This window comes from Mauremys mutica, chromosome 1 (genome assembly GCF_020497125.1).
Source record: "Mauremys mutica isolate MM-2020 ecotype Southern chromosome 1, ASM2049712v1, whole genome shotgun sequence".
Classification (NCBI taxonomy): Eukaryota; Metazoa; Chordata; order Testudines; family Geoemydidae; genus Mauremys; species Mauremys mutica.
In genome coordinates this window covers 288,828,385-288,851,413 of record NC_059072.1, presented here as the reverse complement: position 1 = coordinate 288,851,413, position 23,029 = coordinate 288,828,385, and the positions used below count along the sequence as shown (strand labels likewise).

General features: G+C 44.3%; 1 protein-coding gene across 2 annotated transcripts in view; it reads right to left on the bottom strand.

Moving 5' to 3' along the window:
• The window catches only part of KLHL1 (kelch like family member 1), a 415,060-nt gene extending 398,609 nt beyond the window's left edge, over positions 1-16,451 (bottom strand). For both annotated transcript variants that reach the window (XM_044979915.1, XM_044979923.1), the window contains exon 1: positions 16,012-16,451. In XM_044979915.1, coding sequence (XP_044835850.1) covers positions 16,012-16,451 — 440 coding nt within the window. The remainder of the gene's footprint in view (positions 1-16,011) is intronic.
• Between the last annotated feature and the right edge of the window lie 6,578 nt (positions 16,452-23,029).

The window sequence follows — 23,029 nt, the reverse complement described above, 5'->3', positions numbered from 1 at the left end:
AGCAGAGGTAGAAGTGAGCTGTGGTGGGGCGGGGACCTGCCGGTGGGTGCAGAATAACCACCAATTTTTCCCCATGGGTGCTCCAGCCCCGGATAACCTATGGAGTCGGCACCTATGAGTCTGTATCAGCAAAAACAACAAGGAGTCCTTGTGGCACCTTAGAGACTAACTAATTTATTTGGGCATAAGCTTTTGTGGGCTAGAACCCACTTCATCAGATGCTACCTAACTACAGCTGGCCCTTGAGCCTGAAAGAAAGGTCCAGAAAAACGTATGGTCCCGGTTTGAGTGGAAGGAATCCCCACAACAGCCTTAGCAGACTCAGGCTGTAGCCAGATGGTGATTTGGGAGGGACTCGTTCTTGACCTTGAACTCTCCAGGACAAGTATACAGCTACAGTGTATCCATGGGGCTACACAGCCCTACCCAACTGCCTGGGTAAGACTTGAGGTCCCCTGTCAGGAAGAAAACCTCCAGGTTGGTGTAGCTCCCAAGTTGGCCTACCCCGTGCTGTTGGGGCGAGAATGACTGGAATTCCAGGAGATCCTGAAGGACCATGCAGACAACATCCGGGAGGGAGAGAAGCAGGATCAACAAGGGGGGGACTATTTGGCCACCCCTCTGAACCCAATCCTGGAGAAGGGCCATCTAAATCCCCCGAGCCGTCCACCAAGTCCCATCCAGGCATGAAGTGCCCTGTAGAAGATGCCCAGGCAGAGTTGGAGCATGATGGGAATTTTGTCCAAAAGCAGAGGGAGCTCCCGTTCTTAAGTCAAGCCTGGGAAGAGGCGGTGCCCCCAGACCAAGAAGGGGACAATACACCTCAGCCTTCCCAAGGACCACAGTTTGAGATCTGGGGAGACCACCTTTACCAAGTGGTGCAGGAACCCCAAACACAGGAAATTATCCAACAGCTCTTGGATTACACCGGAACCTCCTGCAGCTGGCTCACGCAATACCCTGGGTGGGACACCTGGATAGAAAGAAGATCCTCCAGAGGATAGCATATTGGGGATTTTTTTTTGGCCTGGCATACACCAGCAAATAAACAATTATTGTGGCTCCTGACCCAAGTGCCAGTGAACTGGACAGGAAACCGATTCATCATTGTACTTATTGATTATGTGACATGCAGCCCTGAGGCCATCCCCATGCGCACGCCTATGGCCCCTAACATTGTGACACAGTTAGTGAAGATTTTTGCTCGGGTCAGGACACCCAAGAAAATCCTAACTGAACAGGACACCAATGTGTCCTCCAAATTGATAGCTGAGTTGTCCCACCTCAAGAACATTCGAACCCTCAGGACTTCAGTGTACCACCCACAAACTGATGAGTTAGTCAAATGCTTTGATGGAACCCTCAAGTCAATGTTCCACATGTTCATAGAGGATGATCACTGACATCAGGACTTGTTTTTGCCCCACTCTACTGTTCCCTGTGTGGGAGGTCCCCCAAGCCTTGACCGGGTTCTTCCCCTTTGAGCTCCTCTGTGGGAGACAACCTCAGGGCATCCTCAACCTCCTGAGAAATAACTGGGAGGCACAAGAGACACAGTCCTGGGAACTACCCACTATGTGTTATGACTCTGTAAGCATCTCCAGGCCTTGGGCACCTTCACTTGAGAGAATCTGTTACAAGCTCAGTGAACCCAGGAGTGACAATACAACACAGGGACTAAGGTACACAGCTTTGAGCCCAGGGACTGAGTTCTACTATTATTTCCCTCTACTGAGTCGAAGCTATTAGCCAAGTGGCAAGGCCCCATTGAGGTGTCTCACCAGGTAGGACCAGTAGATTATGAGATCAGGTTGCTGGGGTGATGGAAGCAAGTATGCACATATCACATAAACTTGTTGAAAGCCTGGAAGGACAAAGAGGCCTTATTCATTGCACCTTCACCCCCAGAACCAGAACTGGGTCCCCTTGTGGGAGAACTTCTGGAACCAAAGCTGGTGGTAATGGGAGAAGACCTTGGCCCTGCACAACAGGAACCATTACAACATCGCGTATAGGACAACCTGGATGTCCTGTCAACACTCCCAGGGCAGATTGATATCATAAGCCACCACAGTGCAACAACTCCGGGACAGAGGGTGAGGGATGACCGTTGGCCCCTCCCCAGGAAAATGTGGAACACTCTCCACCAGGATTTGGAGACGATGCTTGAGATGGGAGTGGTGGAAAAATATCGAAGCGAATGGTGAAGCACTATTGTACTGGTCCCGAAACCAGACAGGGCCATGCCTTAGAAGTGGGATTAGGGGCCATCCTATCACAGGAAATCAATGCAGAAGAACACCCCATTTTTTATCTGAGCCATAAACTGTTCCCCAGGAAGACACAGTATTCAATGATCAAGAAGGACGCCTTGGCAGTAAAGTGGGCTTTCAATACCCTATGCTACTATCTGCTCGGTAGCACCATCACACTGATTACTGATCCTGCACCCCTCTGGTGGTTACACAGCATGAAGGACACCAACCCCAGGATTATGTGTTAGTACCTCTCCCTTTAACTATCTGACTTCCGCGTGTCATCGACCTGGTAAAGTTCATGCCAACGCGGACTTCTTCTACAGGCTGGGAGTGCAGGAGAGGGAGATGAACCACCCACCGGGGTCCCTCTAAGGGGTGTCTGTGTGATGGGATGTACATACCATGCACTGGGCAAGAAGAGTTAACCCCGCAATATGGGTGGCAGAAGACTTGCCTCTCAGACCGTGCTGGGCATGCTCCAACTGCTGCCGAAGTATAAAAGGGAACAGCCCAGCTCATTCTAGGCTGACCGCCAGAGAGGACCTTTGCGGGGAGGCTCCAGCTGAAGAGCTGTAACAGCCCTTGCCTGTGGGAGCTGGAGATCCTGAGATTCGTACTGGAGATCTGTGGCCAACAGAGCCCAAAGGAATTATATGTGCTGAGGAGCCTGGCAACCCCAATGCTCCATGGACTGCAGGTTCAGGAAGCACAGTAGGAAATGACCCAGGGAGGGTGAGCAAGTGGCATCTCCCACTTGTGTGAGGTCAGCGTGTTTTGGTGTGATTCCCCACTGACTCAATGGTGGACCACTCCACCACTATTAGGGCCTTGGGTCAGGGCCCCCCCACCTGGGCCATCACCCCCCTGGTGGCAGCCCCTCAGATATTGGCTACTAGGCTGCACTGCCCTGTGCCTGAGGGCTGTTATATTGACTCTGACCACTAGGCCATACTGCCCTGAATGCAAGGGCTGCTGTAATTGACTCTGGCTACTAGGCTACACTGCCCAGAATAGAAGGGCCGTTGTAATTGTCTCTGGCCGCTAGAGCACACTGCCCTGACCCCACGGGCTGCCATATTGACTCTGGACTCTGGGCTGTGCTGCTTTCAGCCTAAGGACAATCTTATAGACTGTATCCACAGTGGTATCACAACCTCATCATGCCCGAAAGGAGGACAGGGTCTGCATACCACATGACATTCATCCCCAAACATGCCACAAACTGAATTTTGGATTTAACTAAAGCCATGGTATGTTGAACCCTATCTTAGGCTGTGACTCTAGAAAACATTTAAGCACATATGTAAGTGCTTTCCAGAAAAAGAATACTTTCCTGACTTAGGTTTTATTCATTTGTAAAAAAAATATTTCAAGCATAATTTCACATTTCCAGTACTGCCTTTACTTCCTAACCATCTCCCAACATTTCAAAGCTGTAAATAGGGACTTTTCAGGGCTAAAATAGACATACCTTCACTTCATTATTACCAAAAATACTTGTATGTATTTAATTGCACTAGTAACATTCAACTTTCCATTGAATATTTGTTTAAAGGTTACCAGTAAGTATGTTACTTGTGTATATTGTCCAGGTATGCCATCATGTATTGGTCCAGAATATCCTGGAACATGTCTTTAATAAAATATTGAAATGTGGCAGTCATTGGTTAAACCAAAAGTGATTACAAATAATATGCATAAAAGTCAAAATTGGTTACAAAGAAGTAAAACATAAACAACTAATATCTACCCGAAAAAGTTAAATGAAGTCAAAGAAAAGGTTTCTTTCACCACATGCTTATTGGCTGGATTCCTTTCAGCGAGCATCCCTCCCCCAGTTCAGTGTTACTTCCTTGTCCTCCAGGTGTTGTTGATGCCGTGAGCAGAGAGAAAGGGAGACGTATTTTGCGACATCTGTTACCCTTTCTTATAGTTCTCTTTTTCTTTGAAAACCATCTCCATTTGAGGATCAGGAAACAGAAAATCTGTGGGCATGGGAACTTCCAGCTGTTTCTTTGCCAAAGTGTAGATTTCTTCCTCACACCCTTTTTCATGATGAAGAATGTCCACTTAACCAGGTGATAGGCCATTTGATTTCACGGTCTCCTGGCTGAGGCATCAGTTTGTCTTTTGTTTTTGAGGAACTGGTTTGTGCATGCTTTTCTAAACTTGGAACATGTCTCAATAATGTTATACAATAGAATCTTACAACTTTACATACAATATTGCCACACATATTGCACAACACAGCCAGTTCGGGTTCAGACTAGGAGCATAGCAGGGGGGGAGCAGGGGGAGCGGCCGTCCTCCTTGAGCACATTATCCAAAAGTGGCACCTTAGTGCTTCAGGATTGGAGCACCCACAGGGAAAATTTGGTGGGTCCAGAGCACCCAACAGCAGCTCCCTGCCGCACCCACCAGCCCCAGCTCACCTCCACTCCGTCTCCTCCCCTGAATGCTCCGCCCCGGTTCTCCCCCTCCTCCCTGCTTCCCGCGAATCAACCGTTCACGCGGGAAGCCTGGGAGGGCAGAGAAGCAGTGCGGCGGCTTCACGCTCCGGCCCAGCGAGGTGGAGACGGAGCCAAGGTGAGCTGGGCTGGGGGGGCCACCCACACTGTAGCAGGTAACCCGGGGGGGGACATGCAGGGGAACCGCTCCCTGCCCCAGCTCACCTCCACTCTGCCTCTGCCTCCACCTCGCCGGGCTTGAGCGTGAAGCCGCCTGCACCGCTTCTCCGCCCTCCCAGGCTTCCCGCGTGAACAGCTGATTCGCAGGAAGCAGGGGGGCTGCGAGCTCAGCCTGACCTGGTGCTCCAGGTGCTGCGTGGCGGCGGCGTGGCCTGGCTCCAGCCGAGTGGCGTACGCGGTAAGGGGGCGGTGGAGGGGGGGTTGGATAGAGGGCAGGGGAGTTTGGGGGGGTGGTCAGGGGTGGGGGGTGGATAGGGGTTGGGGCAGTCAGAGGGCGGGGAACAGGGGGGTTGAATGGAGGCAGGGGTCCCAGGGGAGCAGTCAGGAAGGAGGGGGGGTTGGATTGGGCAGTGGGGAGTAGTCAGGGGCAGGGGTTCCTGGGTGGTCAGGGGGCAGGGAGAAGGGGTGTTTGGATGGGGCAGGGGTCCTGGGGGGCCATCGGGAATGAGAGGAGGGGTTGGATGGCGCGGTGGGGGGCAGTCAAGGGACAGGAAAGGGAGGTGGATGAGGCAGGGGTTCCGGGGTGGGCGTCAAGGAACGCGGGGGGTTGGATAATTGACAATGCTGCTGTGGGAGAGCCTGATCTGTGTACCTGTGCAGGAGAGCATACTCTGCTGTACTGCAGTGGAAATGAGCCTATACATGGAACTGCTTGGAGAGGATTGGTGATGGGGACAACCCCAGCCCTGTAACTGCACCCACTGGCAGCTACCTCCCTGGCTGGACTCCAAGGACTGGTAGCAGGAGTGGGGCTGTGTGGCCCCCAAGCAGAGACATGGGTGAGCTCTGTCCATCACGATGAACCCTGGATCTGCTGAGTCAGCCCTTAGCCTATAGCAGTGATTCTCAAACTTTTGTAATGACTGACCCTCTGAATGCGACCCCCCCTTATAGATTAAAAACACTTTTTAAAATATATTTAACACCATTATAAATGCCAGATGCAAAGCGGGGTTTGGGGTTTGGGGTGGAGGCTGACAGATCACAATCCCCCCCACATAGTAACCTCGTGACCCCCTGAGGGGTCCTGACCCCCAGTTTGAGAACCCCTGGCCTATGGCTCAGTATGTGCTGGCCACATGAGCTGGAACCTTGGGCCACAGCTTTTATGTAGCATCTTTTTTATTTACTTTCTTGCTTTTACCAGGCTGTGTGATCCTGTGGGGCGGGGGCAGGATAAGGGCTGAGGGCCCCCCTTTGTCACTGCCATGGCAGTGCCACCCCTTAGCAGCACACTCCCCTGTCCCTCCCAGCCTGGGGTCCAGCAGAGACTGCTGAGTTTATGTAGCGGAAGGAGTTCTCCTGATGGAGCCCTTCCTCCCTTAGGTAGGGGAAGCCCAGCTTTGCAGGGGGCTAGGAGAGTTCGGGAAAGATGCTGCTCTCTTACCTTGTTTTCTGCTCTTACCCCCTCCCTGCCACCTTCCCAGTTGGGACCTGGTATCATCCACAGAGCCTGTGTCCTGGGTACTCTGTCATTCTGCATCTTGCTTTTTCCAGTTCAGCTCTCTTCTCTGACTGCTGCAGAGATGCCCCACTGAAGGCATCACTGAGTTGCACTGTGCTGGGTGCTGTCTGCAGCCTGGACTCTTGATAGGTTGGCTTTAGTTTTGAAGGTGTTTTTTAAAATGTTTTCAAGCTGCCTCCCCCTCCCACAACACGCAGTTGGCCTTTATTTATTTTTATTTTTTGTCTACATTTGTTACCTTTAGAAACAGTCTGGTCTCCCCTGTTCCTACTGGAGGTCTCCTTGGAGGAGCACAGAATTGGGCGGGGGGGAGGGTGTGGCTTCTGCCTGCTGATGAGGGAGGGCATGCTGGGGCCTTGAACAGACCTCTTCCACCTTGAGTGTCTGGCAAAGCCTTGGGTTCTGCACCAATCCCTTCCTATCCAAAGGGCTGTGGCTCTTGCTCTCTGATGTCACAATTCTTCTAGACCCCAAGCCCTTCAGAATCCTCCAGCTCAGGATGGCCAGCCCCTTGCACCACTGTGGCTCCGTTTCTATTTTTAGCACACTAGCTTGATCAGCGCCAGCATGGGTAGGTCTACACAAGCCGGAAATTACACCTCCCTTTTCCATTGTAATTCCCAAATCATGGGGATACTTCCTTTCATCCACCCTCTGTATATATGGGGAGGAGAATTACTGACCTTGTGCATATGTAATGGTGTTTAGTGTTTGTAAGACAAGGTATAATAATCACACTTCCAAATTGCAATGAACTGTGAAAAAGTTCCTGTTTGGTGTGAGAGATGTTACTTATACCTAGATGCACTCCCCTTCCCCACCCCCAGCCCTACGCATGCTGACTTGCGAATATCACTGCTGTAGTGTCAGCTTTTAAGACACTTTTCACATGCACCACTTCTAGTATTACTGTAAATTAAAACAAGCTACAGTACATTGGGACATTAATACTCTATTACAGTGTTTGCATTAGCATATTAAAAGCAATAACACTTAACAGACCAGTATATCCAGGACAATACTAGCACACTTTTCCCCCACCGATACATAGTAGTTGCACTGTGATCTCCCATAGCTACTTATGTTGCAGCTTTTTTTTTTTTGTTAAAATTAAATTGGGAAGAAAGACTACTGATTCAGAATTTGTTTAATGGTTACTTTATTGCTAAAGCGTGTAGTGGGGTGTAGGCTTGGAGGGAGGAAGGTTTCTATGATGTAAGCAAGATCAGGTGTTTTATCCAAAACCAGAATATGTGGCACCTTATAGATAACAGATGGACGTATTGGAGCATGAGCTTTCGTGGGTGAATACCCACTTCGTCGGATGCAGGGTATTCACCCACGAAAGCTCAGGCTCCAATACGTCTGTTAGTCTATAAAGTGCCACAGGATTCTTTGCTGCTTTTACAGATCCAGACTAACATGGCTATCCCTTTGATACCAGAATATGAATGGTACTGGTCTTCTTGGTGTTGGCTGACCTTGAATTATTGTCAAAAGTTAGAGGGTGTACTCTTCTCCTTCCTCACATTTTGGTTGAAGATTCCATTGATAAAGGAATTTGAGTATTGGCCTCAAATACCTAGTTGTAGGACTCTTCAATGGTGTAGTTTTCATCTTGGGTGGCCCGGTCCTAATTATATTAAAGCATGTACTTTAGTCTTTGTAATTATCTGTTATAACTCTGTAGCTTTTTATGAAGGCAGGAGTAAAATAAAAGTAGTTGTAATAGTTCCACAGTTAACTAAAATTGAAAATTTACATAATTTAAATCAGACTCCAAATCTTAATTTTTGCTTAATAAATAAGTCCATAAGAAAACTCTTTTGGGAAACAGCTAGAGTTTACTTAGAAAGTGCACTTCTCCTACATAGGTCATAAGGATCCTATCTGTCTGAATATTGGCTGTTCTTTCTTTCTTTGATCTGCAGAGTGACTGATGCTTTTCAGATATCAGTTGTGGGTATAGGAGAGATTCATTGCATCTTCTTTCTTGGCTCCAGCTACTGTTCTCCCTTCTTGTTGCATTGATAGTGGATGGGTGTGTCTCACCTTTTTTTTTTAAATAATATATGCTAGAGACAGTCTTGTTCTCTTCTCCTCTCCTGATGTCAGTGTAGATGCAGGCAGTGCAGAATGTACTACAGTCATATAGTATCTCAAATGCAAAGCTGCATTTCTTTGATCTGAGGTTTGAAGAACAATGTGGAACTAGCTATTTTACTGGATGTCTAGATTTCATTCCTTTAGTAACAGAACTGGTGATAGGATAGCAGGAAGAGGCGTGTGTGTGTGTGTGTGTGTGTGTGTGTGTGTACAGTTTAAATTGGTTAAAAAACCTAACTTTCAGTACTCAGTGTTTCAAAATTGTTAGACTGCCAACCTGTGTCGTAGAGATGTCTTTTATTTTTGAAAAACCCCCATGAATAAAGCTACTTCGAGGGAAATTACTGTTTTGTCCAACCCCGAAGAGCTATGAGATCTTTGCTCACCAATTCTCATAAAACTTGTATTTGTCATGCGTTTTTGGTGGCTTTAGTATTATGATATATTATAAATAAAGTGCATTTCATTGATTGATTTTAAAATGAAATTAGTAACTTGAAAAAATGGCCAGTATTTTTTTAAACCTGTGACAATTATAAACTACTGTATTCTGTCATTTACTTTCTAGAATCTAAAGTATATCTAAGTATAATCTAAAGTTCTCCTGTGAAATGCTGGCTGTGCAAACCCTTCTGTGGCTGGATCATTCTTGTGTTTTTATTTTAAGCACAAATAAATATGTATAACAAATTTAAAATAATGTAATTAGTAATCTGATATGTCGTATGGTGCCTTATTTTATGTGTTTGCTCCCCCTGATGCTAGAACCTGGCTACGGCACTAGTTCAGACATGGCATAAATGTGACTGAATGGAATTTTTATTCCCAGTTGCAATTTAATTGGGTAGTCATGATCCCTATGCAAGAATAGGATGTCTGCACTCTTTTTTCAAATACACCAGCAAAGTCAATGTACTTGGGTGGAAGTGGCGGCAAGTCAAGTCTGTCAGACAAAGTACCTTGGCTTGTGACTGTTAGTGCTCTGCAGTGCATTCTCTGCTTCCTGGGATAAAGCAGTACTGTTGGTAGAATTCTGAAGAGAAGCTGATGTTTAGTTCATGCCAGTGAATGAGAGGGTTATGGAAGGTCATTCAAGAAATACCTAGGGTCAGAGGAAAATGAGGGGAGAGGATGTCACAGAATTGCAGCATCTCTTGATGCCCTTAGATGGTGACCTCTAGGGCACAGACCCCATGGCCACTGATCCAGAGCACAGAGGGAACCCATCAATTGTCTCTCATAGGTCTGTAACAGGCTTGGGCATTAGGGGAATCTGCAGGATCCAGGCCACATCCAGGTCAGCAAAGTTATCCACTGCATTCAAGTTAATTAGGGCTTGCTGCAGAGGGACTGAAAGGGAGCACTCTGGGATGTATAGATCTATTGGTATTTGCAAATGTGGTACTGGTCAAGGACATTCAGCATGCATTCTGGATTGGACCATGACATCATCTCTTGGCCTCGCTCCTCACACAAGGGACAAAGACTGAACTGAAGGACATGCTGGTCCCAGGCTGAAGGAATTTCTAGCCTGTGGACTGCATGTATCATCTGTCAGGGTGAGATATTACTAATTCAAATCCTATCTAGTATATTAGGGTAATTTGTGTTTTTGTTTATTTGCTAGGTAATTTGCTTTAATCTGTTTGTTATCACTTATAATCACCTAAAATCTATCTTTCTGTATCTTGTTTTATGTTTTATCTTAACTAGTGCATTTTGAGTGAAGTGTATGGGAAAATCTTAGTTTGAGTAACACAGGCTTGTTCCATATCTTTCCCACATTGAGGGGGAAGTGAACTATATTAATGAGTTTGCGTTGTACAGATCCTTGTGGTATAATTCTTGGTTTATACTCCAGCAGGGGTGCAAGACTGGGAAGCTGGAAAATTGGCTAGAACTCCATTGTTAAACTATGAGTGGGTTAGATTAAGCACTCAGGTAATTCATTTGGGTGGGTGGCACCACTTGCTATCGTGTTGAGTGATAACAGGGGCTGAAGAGGCTGGCAGAGTCCCCAGCAGAGCAGTTTAAGATAGGTCAACTCAGCTAAATGGTGAGAGGGCAGCGCGGTTCCAACAGCTCCCAGACTGCACCCGGGGATGATAACCCGTCACAGCCACATCATGGAATTTCTGTTTTCTCAGTTTGCTTTTTTTTAAGAAAAACAGGAAATTATACATAAAGAACTATATTAAATGAACATTATTATGGCTGCAAAGGCAAGTGCTCCAAAGTTAGGAAAAACCACAATTAAGGTTGCCTGTGCAATGCAGTGCTGAGTCTAAGTGACCTTTGTAGATCTAGTCCAGAGGTCCTATGCGATGACAGACATCTCATTTAAACCAAACTTTTCACAGGTGCTCACTAAGTATGCATTTCTCATTTTCTGAGTGCTCAACTGTCTCTGATTTGCAAAAGTGCTGAGCACTCACAGCTGCAACAGAAGTTAATGGGAACTGTGCTTTGAACTTATAAAGTGATATATGATGTTAAATGCTCTGCAAAATCATGTCCTAGGAGTCTCAAACTGCACTCAAAATTAGCGAATATTTTTGACGTTTATCTCTCTGTATCTCAGTTCCCCACTTGTAAAACAGGGATAATAACACCCTCACCTCACAGAGGTGTTATGAAGACAAATTAATTAATATTTTTGAAGCAGTCAGATACTCTAGTGACTGGAACAAGAGATAATCCTGTGAGGAAATTGATAATTCTGTCTTCAGAGCAGGGTTTCAATACTTTGCTTTAAGTAAGGTCTGGGGCCATACATTGAACAATGAGGATAAAACAAAATATTGATTAACTGCTGATTAATTGCACATCTTGTGCACTGCATGAGGCAGGAAAAACTAGTATTTGAACATACAGTTAAAGACTGTATCATAAAACATATGCCCATGAGGGCTGAATTAAGATTGCACAGGCAACATTACATCCTAAATTCTAAGTGGTTGACTTTGCAATTTTAACTATGTTCTTTTAATGAGGTTTTTTGTGTATGTCATTAATAATAAGTATAGCTGATATTTTTTTCTATCTATTGTTATCTCTAGGTTGCCTATCAAATCTTTAAATCCAAGCTAAATCAAACAATCAACTGTCAACTATTTTCGCACTATATATATGCACAGGTTTTAACTATTTAATTAAATTAAAGTATTTGATAGTAGCAATAAAAGAGGCAGAAAATTATGAGGGTACTCTACCTGATATGATGCCCAATCCTGCAAAAAGTGATGTGTATGAGCATCTTTACGTGTGCAAGTAGTGTCGTTGGTATCAATGGCACTGTTAATATAACTTTATGAAAGTGCATACATGTTTGTGGGATTTGCTCCACATACCTCTTTGCAGGCGAACAAAATCAGTTTGACATAGCAAAATGTGCCTTTTATGCTTCAATCAAACTGACATTTGTATAATACCCTTCATAAAATGTATTCCACACTATTTTAGAGAATAGTAAAGTCAAACTTAAGAGTTAAAGTAATTAAGAACAAACAGCTAAATTGTTAGCTCAGATCTAAATACTGAGCCTGTGTCAAGAGTCATGAATCACCAAAGGAAAGAACTTCCACCTATAAGGTGTGCTGTTGTTAAAAGCTGTCAGCACAAAGTTATTGCATCAATAGATGGGAATTGTGACAGACTGACAAAAGCCTGTAATATCCTGGACAAACCTTATGGAATAAAGATAAAATGTGTTGAATTAAATTAATCCTTACTGAATTAGGTTTAATATCATTGAGGTCCATTGTATTAAAAATACAATTTTTGTGTGTGTTATTATAGAATTATATGTAACTTCTCTAGTAGGAGGTGTATGCTAATGTAACTCCTTCATTAACTACCCTGTGAATCCACCCCCTTGGAAAGGTACACATATACTAGTTCAAACTGGATTCTGCAAGGACCAACATATAAAGAAAGGATTTTTTTAATAAATAGCCTGGTTTTAAACTGGGTCGGTGCCTTCTTCCTGATCCAGCAAATGGACAGGATCCCTGGTCCATGGTGAGTCCCAATCCATAGAGATGGGTTGGAAGGACTTGGCCTATTGAGATCCGTAACACTGGATGATAATTCTGAGTTGAGAATCTTATGAACTTGTGTCCACAGAAGAAAATCTTTGTGTGGGGTGATGTCTGGTAAGCTTATTAGTATGTATGTAGCTTCTTTTATTGTTCTTAATCAGTTTTCTGAACACGGCTTTTACCTTAAAAATAAAATAGGCTTGCATAAAAAGAGCTGTGTGGCATCTATAAACATGGGCCATCACACTATTAACAATCTCTGAAGTGAAAGCAAGCAGGTGTGCTTGGGCAACTGGTCTCTGCTGGAAATAACATAATGAAAGCCGGGAACTGAGTAGCCCGGAAACACCTCAGTCAAAAGGGACCAAGATGTGGGTCTCTCTCTACCCAAGAAAGGCAACAGCTGGGGAGCTGGAAGCCTGGGATTGTGTGCCCTTACTGGACCACTGAGGAGAAATAAAGTTGCACTTGCCCTGAACAGTGACAGGAATTCCAATAACTGTCTGGCCTGGACATGAGCATGCAGATCAGAACCCAAGGAAAGACATGAATGAGATTCATACTCATAGAAAGTGGAATCATACATTTAGGCCCTCCCATGAAAACACTGCCTTCCTATACCTGTTACAGTGTTGATTACATGCACAAGGAACTCACATTATTCCGTAGTGTGTTTATGTTAAGAACACAACACCCATCAGCAAAATAAATTCTACAATTTGTTCATGCTTATGAGGTATTTATTTAAAATTTTAAACATGAAAATATGTGTTAAAATTGCTGTTATGAAAAAGATAACATTCATCAAAGAAATTAAAAATTATTTACTTTCTTTTCTGGAAAGGATTTTTAGTGTATATACTGTGGATTTATATTTCCTATAAGACAGGTATATCATCATACTAAAGTACACCATTTTAGGAATAACTTCTATTATCTTCAGTTTATCATAATATCAAAAGGTATACCAACAATTTCAATGTATGGATGGAATCTGAAATCTTACAGGACTTCCAGTTTTGAAGTAAACAAGTTTGCTGTTTTAGTTCCCAGAATCAAAAGCATTTGAAGTGTTACCACAGTCTTAAACCACATATCAAAATATGGGAAACCAGAGCTGCAAGACTTCAACAATTTCATACTCAGTGGGCCGAACACACTGGTATATGGTTAGCAGCTTTGCACTTGTGCCATAGATTTAGATAGAATTAGGCTGTCATTCAATAATGAACCATGGATCATATATCTTACAGAAACAATGATGTAAACAAGCAGTGAAGTTGATACTACATTTCAGCAATCATAGTTACTATAGAAAGCAAAACAAAAGTGGTCAGGGCATAGAGAAGATTGTTGGCAGCACACGGTAGCTGTCATCAGGTGTTAAACAGTAAGATGAAATGTTAGGTTTTTTTAATGTAAAAGTATACTCGACTCACTGTGCTGAACAGTACATGTCAGAAGGATAAAGATGATGATGCTCTATCACAGAAAAGTAATTATTTCAATACTTTATACCCCCACATCATGGTATTGAAAACTGAAATAGTTAAATTGGACTTATCCTGGAAAAATCCTCTGTATTATAAAACTATTTTAATCGATACATTTTTCTTTTTTGAAAAAGAGGTTGTTTTCTTTTTTACCAATAAAACTGTTTTCCTTTCATTAATCTAACCATTTTGACTACTCAAAAATTAATATATGAGTTTAACAAAACAATAGCAATAATAGATGGCTCTGTACGTTACTGAAGTAACAATGAATCCAAAGCATAAAACCAATGCAGTCTGAAAACCTAAGAACACACATAACCCATTAAACACAACTCATGTCAGAAAATACACATCTAATTATCATACCTATCCTCATGGATAAAGCAATTCCATTCAAATTCAGTAAGCTGGAAAGTATTTTTTTCTTTGGTCAATATGCAGCATCTGTTGGGATCCTTAAATCAATGATGCGCCCAACAATAAATGTGTGCATAGAAAATTTATATGAACTATAAATGCTTTTATTATGAACTGCTGATGGTTTTCCTTATATATACATTGCAAATATTTGTATCTTTAATTCTGTGTTAAACATCCAACTCATTCTGAAAATAATCTCCAAAGTACATAAAATTTCAGCACCAGTAACAAAGTACTCTAACTCACGCCTTGGATGGTCCACATTTGTTTAAACAAGGTAGCTACTGTGAAATGAACTACACTAACTGATAAAAAATGTTAAAAGCCTTTTTCAAATAGATTAAATATGTTTTCGGTCCCCGTGTGAAAGCTTTTACATACTCTAGAGTGGCTTCTGTCAAATGAAGTTTGATCTTCAATCATGTGAATCCCAGAGAACTTATACAATAAAAATATGTGTTATTTGCAATACAGCAAACAGAGTACCAGGACTTGCCTTTCTGTTTATAAATAAAACTGAAATTTCACTTACTAAGGAAAACATAACTATAGAGCAAAAGAAATGCAATGAAAGTTACTAATGTAATGAGTAAAGCAGGGGAAACAGACACTGATGCAGTGTTGATGGACCTCAGGGATCTAGTCTTCAGTTTCACTTGCATCAAAAAGTCTTGTCCCCTCTAAATTACACTCCACTTTTTTAATGAATATACTATTAATTTAACTTTTCATTTCTTTTTACCCTAAGAAGTTAGAAAAATAACTGAATAATGGGGGGCGGGAGAGGTCTGAAAAACACATGCCTGAAATCACCTTTCTCACTGACTTAACTTGTAGTTTCTCAGGTATCTCCTTCCTCTTTGAGCTGGACAGTTCACCATTTTAATGTTAGGTTCTCATTGTCCTAAATATTATATTGCCTCTGAACTTGCTTATGCAGTGTAAAGGAAATTGATTTGAGGAGAGAGAAAATGCTGAGCCACCATCTTTTAGGATTTAAGTAACAAATTTGAAAAAAAAATTGCCACATCTTCAGGTCATCTTTTTCTATCAGATTTTAGGTTTTTGATGCTTTTACTAAGTCTTTTGCATTTAAAAGGTCCAGAGTGACATTTTTAGTAAACTTTTTTTTCAAGTTACCATTTTTTCCCCTGGTGTGTAGTAGCTAGTCATGACACCAGCAATTTACCGGGGGGAGCCTGACAGCAGACATGTCCTGCCCATGGCTGTAAAGAGCTAGAGGAAGGTCGAGAGTACTTTGTAGAAGCCAACCCCCCGTGCAATCCCGGTGGCAAAAAAGCAATGACCTAAGTCCCCAGGCTGATGAGCCTTGTGGAGCTGAGCTCCCTTCTGCCGGGACGGCCCACTTGCTTGCCCAACTAAAGTTGGTCAAAACAAACCAACCAACAAGAAGCCTCCAAAGTTGAGGCTGGCTTGGCCGTGAACACGGACACAGTCTGGGGAGCGTCCGACCTCTGATCCTCCCTTCCCCTTAACCTCACCCTCACGGATTGGGGTGCGCCGCGCGGGTCACTGTACCTGTGTCCACATCCTTCACCTGTTGCTTGGCTGCTGCAGTCCGAACAGTCCGCCGGCTCCTCCTTCATCTCCTGCAGCACCAGCGACTTCTCCTGCTCTCGGGTAAGCTCCAGCCCGCCGCGCACCTCCTCCTCCTCCAGGGTCTCCACGTAGAAGACGGTCCTGGGCGACGGCCGATGGCCCGGCCCATGCCTGGTGGCGGGCAGCAGGGTCCCGTTGAGCGGGCTGGAGGAAGAGGATTTCTTCCAGAAGGCGCTGCTGCCCCTCTCCTGGTTCTTCAGCAGGCGGCTCTGGCTCGGCCCCCAGTGCTCGAAGCTGCCGTCCGGCTGCAAGCAGCCGCCCCCCACCGGCCCGGCCGGCGCCGACGGGTGGCTGAATAGTTTCCAGCGAAGGCGCAAGATGTGCTTCACGTCAAAGTCCTTCCTGCCCGAGCCTGACATGCTGCTGCTGCTGCTGCTCTGGGCAAGCGGGGAAGAGCGAGAGGGGCTAAGAGCACCGCGCGGGAAGGGGGCTGCAGCCGGGGAGGCGCGAGCGGCGCGACGCGCAGCCTGACACTGCAAAATGGCCCAGGCAGGAGGGCGCCCGCTGTTCTGCTGCGCCCAGCCCCGCGCGCGGCGATGGCCCCCCGGCAGCTGCGGAAAGTCCCGGCTCGGCAGCCCCAGCCTCTCCGAGGGGCCCGGCCGAGAGCGGTGGCGCGGGGCGGGAGCGACGCGCGCGGGGAGGACGGAGAATGGAGAGGCGCACCGGGCTGGAGAGCGAGCCAGGCAAAGCGGGGGAGAGAGGCAGAGGCAGCTCTCCGGAAAGAGAGAGAGACTTGCGAAGGAGAGGGGATGAGGGAGGCTGCTCAGGAAGCACTAATCTGATTCACAGACACAAGCCGAGAGCGGGCTCAGCCGCCGCCGCCAGGGTATAACGCCGGGGGGCTCTTCCTCCGCCTCGCATTGCTCAGTGGCAGACTAGAAGGGGAGAATAGAGTCACCCACTCACCCACCCTCAGGGGAGTCCCCGGCTTGCAGTTATCTGGGCAAGCAAAGCCCGGGAGCTGGCGAAGGGAGCAAGCGGGGCTTCTTTTATATACATCACGAGGAGGGGGGACACCCGCTCCCCGCCCGCGAAGCTGTCAAGGTCCTCACTGTACAATTTTCCATCTGCTTCCTCAGCGCCTCCCTCCGAGCCGCCCCCTTCCAGGCTGTAAGTGACGCAGATGTGCACTGGAGCCTTCATAGAGGAGAGACAGATGCATGCTTCAATCTTTTTCAGGCAAGTAAGTCTGCAGGTCTAACTGTCCTCCTCCCCCCCGGTGCCGTGCAGGTCTGGTCGCCTTTTGATGTTGGTTCTCAGATCGCTGCATGGCCCTAAGAGTAAAAGGACGTCAACAAATGCAGCAGCAGCAGTAAACAAAAGAGAGTGAATCACAAGAGTGTGCAAACTTCATAGACTGCGATCAGGTTGCAGGTTAACGACTAGCTGCCTTCATTAGCCTCCTGCCTTTGTGTTCTTGTAGTAGTAGAAAATACTAGATAGAGGGCCACCACCCATCTAATTCTTACCGTTTGTCTCTGCCATTAATGCAGTCAGACAGTAAGCCCAAGGGATGTTCAGTCACAGCAGAGAAATTTGCTTAGGGGTAGTTAAGCATTTGGGAGGGGTGTTGTAAAGGCCATTGTGCAACTGGGACATAATCACAGAATGAAAGGTTTCATGGTGACAAGGCAAGGAGAGGAATACAGTGGCAAAACTGAATTGGATGGCCTCACCTTCTAGCTCATAAATCATCATATGCATGATGGAAGGCTGTAGTAGGCAATACAATGATACATACAGCACTTGCATATCACTTCCTTGTCTGAAATTAGTTGTTTGGAGGAGGAAAGAGGGCTTTTCTCATTAAAAAAATTGATAAGAAGCTCATGTTTTCCTCAGGATACTTCACTACTTTTACCCTGCTTTAGTGCGCCATTAAAAGAGTGTTACACCAAGCCCTTCGTGAATGCAAATGGAAGAGGGTGAGAGATGATTTCCCTAATGCAATAAGAGACAGCTTGAATCATTGTTGAAAGGAGTACAGAAGTCAAACATTAGCAGTTCTATTACTGTTCTTTTATATCATTATTGAGCTAGTAAAATCTAGTTATAAGTCAATATTAGAGTTTGTATTCTAGCCTAGGCAGTTATGTATTTTAATAGAACAAGAAATTCAGGACACAAAGCCCTTCTTTCAACGGAAGAAAAATCACTATTGTGCTTTTTAAATATTGATTTATGCCATGACAGCTGAACTGCAAAGTCCCCTGTGCATTGATTTTGCTCTCAGTATTCAGTGATAAAAAAAAGATTTAAAAACCCTTTAAAGAGAACAGCAGAGACAGCTCATTTTTTATCAAAAACTTAACTGTGTACATGTGTCCCATTTGGGAGATTAGTGAAGGAAAGTGTAAACCAAAAACAGGGCAGAAAAAACTTTGTCACTTTAGAAACTTGAACGTCACACCTTATTGTGTCAAAACTATTTGTGAAGAGACACCAGTGTTAAATGTATGTTCCCCATATAGCCTCAACATGTGGTAACATGACATAGAAGATTGAAATATAAATGTGCAGTTAGTTTCAGATATTTTTCTGTATTTAACCCTTTTTTAAAATATTCTCTAAAGTTTGAAAAAAAATCACTCTTGAGCTGAGTAGGATTGTATGTCACCAAATATGTTACAAAGTTCAGTGACAGGAATTTGGCATCTGGTAATTAATATCTATTTGATTGTTGCTATGTAAACAGCTGATGTGTTTTAAAACATTGCCATCTCAAGTCCACTGTAATATTTTTAATATGGTTATTACTTTTGGATACATCAATAAATATAATTAAGATAGCATATTTAAACAAAACTAGCCAAATTTTCAGATGTTATTCTAACTATTGCTTACTGTCTAACTAACTAAAGCATAACTCGACAAAAAAATTTGATTTAGCTAACAAATTCTATCAGCGTTTGAATAAAATTATGTGAAAAATTCTTAAGAAATTTTTAAGCAAAGTGTATGCTCTCACTGACTTTGAACTCAGTAGTGAAATATGAAGTTCATGCAATTCTTTCTTTCTTGTAACTAAATCATCAATATTTTGCTTACAGAATTGGATGATAGCTTTAATGTTAGTTGAATCATCTGCTCATCAAGACACAAGTGTTGGCTGCAAATCAGGATGTGTTGCCTTTTGTCTTGGTATCTAATAACATATAGTTCACCATACAGATCAGTGTGTATTTCAAATATGAACATAGAGAAACACATTTTTGCCATGTAGATGTGGAAATCCCCCACAGGTTTGCTACTTTGCTCCATATTCATCAATGTAAAATTTATCTCTATCACTATGTAGTAAGCAGGAACCACAACAAAGAAGTAGCTCATGTCATAATACAGGAACAAGTTGATTTCTTAGCACAAAGTATAAAAACTACCTCAGAACTGTTTGCTTTACTTATGTCTTTGAGTTTTTGCTGTTGATGCTTCTGCTGCACCAAAATTGTACCTTTAGAAACTCTCATGCAGGGTGGAGGGAGGACACATTGTATATCTTCATGAATACAAAATACATTTAAAATATATTTGTGTAGATGAAACTACTGGGCAGAAAATAACTTATAACAACCGGTTATTCTGTAGACTTAGTGTTGTAATGAGGAAACCTACCAAAAAGTAAAAGGTGAGGAATACAGTTATGTTCTGTTCCAGAGACCTAGAGATATGATACCAGGGATGTATAATAGGAGTCTTCACATATTAAAGGAGTCAGTCATGCTTTACATTGACCATAAATACTTTTGCTAATGAACAAAAGAAACAAGAAAAGATAAGGATGCCTGTTATTGAAGGAAAGCATCTTTGTGCTTAATACATTGGAGAAATTGTTCAAGAACAGTTCATCCTTGCAAAAACATGCACCATGAAAAGCTCACAAGGTCATTGTAAGCTTCAATTATCTGCCAGGTATTGTAAATGTTGGCTGTGCAAGTTTAACATGCATATGTTATGTTTTTCATTCATTAAACTACATCTGTACTTGATTATCCCAGTGCCATTAAATTAGTTCATCTTCTCTACCCTTTCTGGCTTACACATAACCACACATGTTGGATGAGTATCCCAGGCCCCAACTATGCCTTGTTAATTCACACCATTTTAATTTAGTTTACATGGAAGTGGCACATAGCTAATTTTTTCATGCTGTGATGTTATTGATATAAACTGGGACCATATAGAACATGGTTTGCAACCAAGGTCCTGTAGTGGCACCAAATCTTATGTAAAGGGGGTCTAAGACCAGGTTATGGGTTGCTGGTTATGATTATGCTGTCTATATGTATGTATCATTTTGTAGTTGAAGTTATGAGTATTGGCTCTATACTGTCTGTATTTCAAATTTGTGCTGTGTTTCTGTGAAACATTCCAGACAAGTTGGTGTTAGCTCTGACTAGCCTGCTTGATGGCCCATTAAGGACCATCAGCTACACAATTAACCCATGGAGAGAAGGCAGATACGCCTTGTAACTCAGCAAAGTATGCAGGGACTTGCCCATGTGACTCCAGACTCCATTTTGCTGTAACTTTCCACAGTAAGGACAAAGAGGTTGTTACACCTGGAAAAGTCTATAAAAGGCTTATGCCTCATCTCCATCTTGTCTTCAATCCTGCTTCTTACCTCTGGAGGGACTTTGCTACAAACTGAAGCTCTGAACAAAGGACTGAATGACCCATCCCAGCGGGGGATGTTCTCCAGAGACTTGATTTAAACCTGCAGTTTACTCCATCACTGCTACAAGCGTGAACTAAGAACTTTGCCATTACTGTATGTAACTGATTCCATTTAACCAATTCTAACTCTCATCTCTATCTTTTTCCTTTTATGAATAAACCTTTAGATTTTAGATTCTAAAGGATTCGCAACACCGTGATTTGTGGGTAAGATCTGATGTGTATATTGACTTGGGTCTGGGGCTTGGTCCTTTGGGATCGAGAGAACCATTTTCTTTTATTGGGGTGTTGGTTTTCATAACCATTCATCCCCATTCATCTCTCAGTTGGGTCCCGCCAGAACTGCATCGTCACACATGCATATTGCATGAAAATATATGATAAAAGGGTCAAGACTTAGAGCTCTCTTTTGCATTCAGATTCATACTATCTTCTATTTTCTGTCTTTCTATCCAAGTGTTGTGCTGGTGAATTAAATCACCATGACAGGGTCCCTCATGGAATCTTGCACCTGTGTTCCTTCCCTGTTTATAGGAAACTCTACCTAGGTAGATGTATTCTTTTCATAACTCATTCCACTTATGGTGGGAAGGTATTATCATAGAGGGTTATACTGCATTAACTTCATCTCTTCTGGGAGTTCATTCCACTATAAACCCCTTTGACTGTGTTTGTGAATTACTTATTTCTAGGTTTCATGTGCTTCATCTTGGGCTTTACAATTTGTATTGTCCTAGATGAGTTCATCTGTTATGGTAGGTCATGAACCAAGGCCGTAAACAGCAACTGAAGCAGACTGTGAACCAGTGGAGGGATCGTAGCACAAGCATATGTGCAGTTATATTGTGTATGAGTCTCTGCATTGCAGTCACATTCAGTCTCAGATATAGTGAGTTGCAGCTATTTGTTCTGGAGGTGTTGAACACGTGGACCACTGTGGCTAGATCTTTATTGGGGAGGAAGGGTTGATGTTTCCTAGCAAGCTGCAGATGGAAGATATTTTTTAGCCAATGATATTACATGATATTGTAGTCTTAGTTTTGAATCTAGCAGTACTCCATACCTTCCTGTTATTTTGATAAACAGCAGCCGGAGGCCTTTGGAGGTGGAGTGGAAAGAGAGGACATTGCCTTGGCTACAATAGAGCAGGCTAAATTAAATGGCACCTAAAGAAATCTCTGTCAGGGAGGTTATTTCAGGTACCTCATCCAAAATGAAATCGTGAAGAATATTGATTTTGTTGATGGCTGACCTTGCATTCAACAGGAAGAACGTGAGGCTGTGTAATGGGGTTGGCATCTGCCTCTCGTGTGTGCCCCCTTTTCCCTGGCCAATAGCACCTGCAAACACAGTCTTTTCATGGGGCAGGAGGAGCACCCACCTCTCATGGATGGCCCCCTTTCTCTCAATTAGGTGTTTGCCTGCTTTTCTTTTTTGGTCTTATTTCAGGGTGGTGCCTGCCTCTCGCAAGCACCCCCCAGCCGCTGGTTTGGCTAGTCTTTGGCAGCTCAGTCTTCCAGCTGAGCTGCACATGCTGTCCCCCCTTCCAGGGTATACAGTCCAGGTTCTTTCTTGGACCTGGTATGGGGCTGTAGCTTGAAGGCTTCTTCTCCAATGCACTGCCTTCTTCAAACTCCCAGCTGGGGCCCATCTTGGTACTCTCAGCTATTGTCCTTTTCAGCTGCCCTCCCTGGGCTCAGTCTGCTACCAGACCAACAGGGCCCATCTCGGTACCCTCGTCTGGTCAGGTCCCGGGCTCAGTCCCCTGGTCTCAGCCTGCTCACACTGACCTTTTCATGGCCCTGCTGCTACTCTATCCAGCCAACCAGGCATCTGGACTTTGGCAGCCTTCCCTGGGCTCAGTTCTGCCTGATGAGCTCTCTGCAGTGAGCTGCCAGTGGCCTGCTGCTCATTTAGCCAGCCAGGCACCCAGTCCTCCCTCGTTAAGCTCCACAAAGCAACTGCAGGCTCTGCTCTGCTGCTTGCCTTTTATCTGGCCTTTCTGGCCCCTTATTGGTCACTCCAGCAGCCCCTCTGATTGGCCGTTCTTCTGCAGCCACTGTAGGCTGCCTGGAGGACTTCTCGGTGCTCTATTCTGGGCCAGCAGGGGCCTCCAGACCTAGTCCATCCTGCCACAGGCTGCTATCAGTGAGCCAGCTGAACCATATATAGAAAAGCATGTTACTGGAGACAATAGAATGAGAAATTGGTGGGACTAGACAGGCCATAGGACTACTTGAAAAGTCATAAATTGCTGAGTAAA